At 42.8% G+C, this 5,700-nt stretch overlaps 1 protein-coding gene across 1 annotated transcript; it reads left to right on the top strand.

Moving 5' to 3' along the window:
• The first annotated feature begins 253 nt into the window (after nt 1-253).
• On the top strand, nt 254-5,505 carry LOC107121517 (cytochrome c oxidase protein 20 homolog). The gene is made up of 4 exons (XM_015424431.1): nt 254-557; nt 2,822-2,936; nt 3,831-3,894; nt 4,592-5,505. The coding sequence occupies exons 1-4, from the start codon at nt 522-524 to the stop codon at nt 4,728-4,730; spliced, it is 354 nt and encodes a 117-aa protein (XP_015279917.1). The 5' UTR covers nt 254-521; the 3' UTR covers nt 4,731-5,505.
• The last annotated feature ends 195 nt before the right edge of the window (nt 5,506-5,700 follow it).

Raw genomic sequence — 5,700 nt, 5'->3', positions numbered from 1 at the left:
GCCTGCCTGCTTGCTTGCTGAGACACTGCAGCCCCAAGCAAGCAACACTAACAGGCCTCCTTCACACATAAATTCGCCGCGCGGCGCGCTATCCGCACTTTTCACTTTGCTACCTCACGTCTCCTGCGGCTTCCCAGCACCCTTTCCCCGCGCCTACGCGCAATGGAGAGTCTGACACGACACCTATGGCGGGAGCAGGAAAGCGGAGGCGCGCAAGGAGCGGTGCGGCAGGGCGGATTCAGAAACGGAGGAATCCGTGCGCGCAACCAAAGCGCGCGCACTGCTCCGTGACCCATCTCACTGAACAAAGGATTCTTTCTCGAAATCTCCTCTCCAGACCTAAAATGGCGCCCTCTCTCGCAGAACACCATAGAGATAAAGGAGGGGCCGCAGCGATAGAAAAAAGACGTATGGGAAAGGCGACGGGGTAGAGCGGCTGTCTCCAGCGTGGGGCCTCTCTGCGCCTCAGCTTCCAGCTCTGTGGTTGTCGCTTGCGGATAGGAGCTTGGAGCTCTGTTGTTATGGCGGCTGAGGGGGAACCCGACGACCCGAAGAAGGTAATGGGCTAGAAGCAGTGGCGGTCGCTGATACCTGGCGTGCATGGTATTTAGGAAGGGCTGCGACATCTCCAAACGAAGATCGTCAGGCGTGCCTTGAGGGCCAGAGGAGGGTTCACCCACATGCCATTGGATGGTGGGGAAAGGTTATGCTAGATAATTGATACAGTCATTTGGTCCCTGCTGTCTGTCCCTCTCCCCCGTAGCAGCTGTTATACACTGCCTCTGAACGTGGAGGTTGCGGTCAGCTATCGTGGCTATTACCGCAGACCATTCCTCCTCTTTAAACCGGATCTCGTTACACCGAAGCCAGGCTTGACCCAAACCTGATTCCACATACCCATCCCACTCTTACACTTAGGGGTAATTGTCAGGGAGTGGCCACTGAACTCAGATTCTTTGCAGTCACGAGTACAAATTAGAAAAAAAACCTACCGCCATCTATGTAAGACATTTCTAATATTTGAAATAGCCATCAGGCACCTTAGGAGAGGACTGAAGGGGATGGAAAATGTGTAACTGCAAAAAATTAAAGGGGGGGGGGCTAAAGCTGGAGAGGGCAGCCTGATATGTGGCATTTTGGTTCAAGGAGCTGAAAATGGTCCTGTTTAATTTCATTATGGTGTGGGCGGATAAATTATTAAAAGCCCTGCTGGTCTGAAGCAATAGAAGAGAGTTTGTATGTGCACACAAAAGCTTATACCCAGAATACAACTTTGTTGGTTTTAAAAGTGCCACTGGACTCAGTTCTGTGAAAGGAATTCATTGCTGTGCTGGTGGTAAGTACCTTCAAGACACAGCTGTCTTACGGCAACTTCAAATGTTTCTGGAGCTCTAGTTTCCACAATCTTAAATGGTGATTATTAGTTCTGCTGCATGAAAACAAAAGATGCCATCTAACGAGTAGAAATTTGACTGCAGTATTACAGACTGCCTTGGGTTTCTGTATGGAACATCATCTATGCTCTCTCAGTGTAATGGGAGTGTGTTCTAAAAAAAAAGAAAGAAAAATCTCTGAACTTTGACAGAGTCAAATATCAGGCTCGGTATTTATCTAACAATACAACAGTATTTCTAAACAATGAAATTCTTATTTTTTCTCTGTATGTGGTGGAAAGTACACAATGTGCTTTTACAAGGAGAGTGTGGGGCTAAAGTCTTGGGGAAATGAGGGGAGGAGGAAGCAGCAAGCTGTCTGGCATGTGGTTAGGGATATCATAGAATCATAGAATGTTAGAGTTGGAAGGGACCTTGCAGGTCATCTAGTCCAACCCCCTGCACTCTGCAGGAGCATAGCTGAAAGATAGCCCTACATACCTACAACATACCCGAAAGATGGTCGTCCAGCCTCCACTTGAAAACGTCCAGCGAAAGAGCATCCACCACCTCCCGAGGCAGACTGTTCCACTGCTCAACCACTCTTACAGTTAGGAAGTTTCTCCTGATATTTAGCCGGTAACGACTCCCTCGTGATTTCCACCCATTCGATCTAGTCTTGCAAACCAGAGCAATAGAGATCTGCTCCGTCTTCTACATGACAGCCCTTCGAATACTTGAAGACTGCAATCATGTCCCCTCTAAGCCTTCTCTTTCCCAGGCTAAACATAGGATGGAATCCCACCCCCGGAAGTCTCATGGGTCCCTACTTGTTATTTTTTATTTTCAAAAGTATGTCTCAACAAGTATTGTAGCAGATATAGAATAGCTGTACAGAAGCAGCAGTGCTACATCGATAGTGGCTTCTGTCCCAAAGCAGAGCAGCCACAGCTTGGAAAACCAAGCACGGTTCTCCAGAAATCTCTTGCTCACTCTTTCATCTGGTTCCAAATGCACAGGTTCAGCTCTTTTTGGTCTCCACACTCCAAACTCTGGAAGGCAAATTAGTCTCGCAGCTTCTTGCAGTCCCACAGGTGGAACCGATCTGCTGCACTGTTTGTGTATTAAAAAGCATTCAGTGGCACATAACTAAAATAAGAACATATTGAATAGTGGAACAACAAGCCATGCTGATGCATAAAAGAATTAGAATTGATTTCTCTGTAAGTCGAGAGGGGAGAATTTTAGCGGGAACAGCTTTTCCCAATGGAGCGCAATACTAAAAAAAGTTTGTATCTGCTACAAGGCCATTAAAGAAAGGTACAGGAATGCTTTCTGTATTGAATCTGGCACTTTTGTTGAATTTTGGTGTTTTGGTCAGTAGGCTAGGTAATTGAATTGCATCATTCTCTGAGGATGTTTTGATTTGATATATTTAACTTTTTTAGTCTTTTAAGCTGCTGGGAATACTTGATGTTGGAACCATCCCCTGTGCTCGGGAATCAGTGCTGTATGGATCACTGGGTGCTTTAACTCTGGGCCTTGGACACTTCTTAGCAACTAGTAAGTACAAGTGAAAGCTTGTACAAATGGGGTGGGGGGAATGCCTTCTCTTTTTCCATCCCTCCCTTCATTTGCTCATATACATGTTTATGAATGCAAATACTTTCACACTTGCCATCCTCATGCTACTGGAATATAAAGTATAATAGTTGACTATTAGCATTTTCCATTTCCTTCTCTACTCGGCTCTTTCCCTGCAGAGGCATATAACCCATTCTGATCCCTGGACCTTTTATATTGAGAGGCTGATCATGAGCACAAATAGAGCAGTGCTTGTGGAATGGAACACTTGCTGTTACCACTGCAGCTTGGAGGACTCCCCAAAGTGCAGTTCCTGGGGTGGGGTGGACTCTTGGAAACAGCATGGAGTGTAGCATGGGGATCTGCAGTAGATGAGTGGTGACATCTTGTATGAGCAGAAATGTTACTTGTGCACACAGAATGAGGCCTAGGATCCAGCCCTGAAAGTTCTTTAAACTCTGAGCAGTTAAGATGTTTATAAACATTCCATAATACCTCAGCAGTTGAGTCAGTAGCTAAGGTGGGTTTATTTCAATCAGCTAAATCCAGAAGTCTTGCAGCCAGAATGTAAATTATACACGGCCTGCATTTTACTTTAACATTTGTGTGCTTTTTATATCTGATGTTGGGGGTAAATTAGCCAACACATTTTTTTTTTTTTGCTAAGCTTCTCTCTGTGCTATAATTTGATCTCATTTGTTTCCTTATAGCCATACTATAAATATCCAGGATTACCTAAAGTGGCTTTCGTATCACAAATGAATTTATAAAAACTTCCAAAAATGTTCATAGGTTGTATGCTTTGCTTTCCTGCCATTATCTAACTCTTGAGTTTAAAACTTATATTCAAGCTGTGTGAATTTTTCCCCTCAGGTAGAGTGAGACGATCATGTCACTTTGGAGCAGGAGGCTTTATCCTGACAACATTAGGATGCTGGTATGTGTGGTTTTTTCTGGAATAGTCCAGTGCTGCAAGATACTGTATTAGGGCACAGTGCATCCCCATATAAGCACAGCCACACATAGGATTCTCAACAATATTCTCCCAACAGCATTCCAGGCCAGGAAATGTTCACCTCTCACAGCTCTATCCAGCTGCCCAGCAGGGTCTTTTAAATTCACATGGTGATGCAGTATAATCATTGGTGTGTGAATTTTAACTAAATGTTCTCCTTAATGCTACTAGCAAAACTCTTTTTGCATTCTTTCCCATTTCCTCATTCCAAAAGGCAATTTTTATATCTTGTTATACAAACATTTTTATTCTCAAACAATATTTTTAAATAATTGGGAGACCGTAAGAGAGTGGTGGGTTGGCTTGGATATGCCCTTTTGTGCAACATCCTTAAAGACATTTGGGAGAACCCCTTCCTGTACTAGCCACACACATTTGTGCTGGCCAGAAGCTGCAGGAAAGGAGGCTTGACTTTTGACTGTTAGCAGTAGTAGCCCAAACTGAAAACAGAATAGATGTGCCATGTATCTTTTGAGCTCAGAGTACTCCTGTTGCCTAGTGAAAAAAATTGTGAAGCTTGATTGTTCTGTTTTTAGACTACTAGCTTGTTCAGCTAAATACTGTCCCATTAAGTATTTGTGAAGCAGGGAAAAGGATTGTGCTTCTTTTTTCATTTAAGGTTCTACTGCCGATATAATAATGCAAAACTAAAGTTCCAGCAGCGAATGATTCAAAAAGGGATAAAAAACAAGATTTTGTTTGAAGGCACAGAGTTTGATCCAGAGAAGCAAAAAGCAAGAACTGAAAGAAGTAATTGACAAAGTCATTGTGCAGCAGACAATTTGTTGGGAATGGAAGCTAATCTGAGAAGTAATAGAACTTGGTTGCTGCCAACACATTGGGTTGGATCCAATGGAAACGAGAGATGTTGGAGCGTATCTTTCTGAGCCTTTTCCAAGCAGCCTACTTGCCATGAAAAATCATCTAGGGTTGAGAGAGCTTTGCAAAACGAACACATTGTACAACACGTAACAAAAATGGGGAATCAGGTAAAATATCTTTTTCTGGCACGTGGCTTGAGGAGGAGGAAGGTGGGAAAAGATTCACTCTGCCAGTTCCTTCTGGAAACTTTGTTGATCCATTCTATAAGGGAAGTAATTTTCTTGCCTCAGGACTATCATAAAGTTGATTTGTGTTTTACTTTTACACTTGTATACAAATCAAAAGCACCTTAAATCTACCTAATTTGTTCGGGGGTGGGGGGAGAGTCAGATCCAGTTAAATATAGTACATGCCAAGGAGGATGCTGAAAATGTCCTCAGAATGGCTCAAACTGGTGAATTAGTTTGGGAAGTTTATTCAGCAACTAATATAGACAGATTAGACCTTTTGAAATGTAAAACTTGTGGGCAAGATTGAATCAAATCTGAACACTTCCTAAAATGAAGTTGATTTTAGTGATAGATTTTTTGTGTGTCACAATTAAATAATTGCAACACTTCCTGGATTATGTTTCGTGTATATTTTATCCACCACCCCCCAAAATCTCAAAGCACTGTTCTTCCACATCACTTTTGCTTCAGTGGTTCTAATGGAAATAGTGCTTGTATTATCTAAAATGTCACAAGATATAATATAAACGAGAAGCAATACTTTGCTCAGAACTACAAATGATTAATACCGTCCAAAATATTTACCAAAACGTATTAATATATGTCTAAATGTGTTAGGAGATTTAAGGCACTTCACTAAAATAATCACTGTCGTGTTCTCCAGTCATGTTTTTCA

This window comes from Gekko japonicus, unplaced genomic scaffold, assembly GCF_001447785.1.
Source record: "Gekko japonicus isolate JY-2015 unplaced genomic scaffold, Gekko_japonicus_V1.1 scaffold26, whole genome shotgun sequence".
Taxonomy (NCBI): Eukaryota; Metazoa; Chordata; class Lepidosauria; order Squamata; family Gekkonidae; genus Gekko; species Gekko japonicus.
This window is presented reverse-complemented; position numbering and strand designations above follow the sequence as displayed.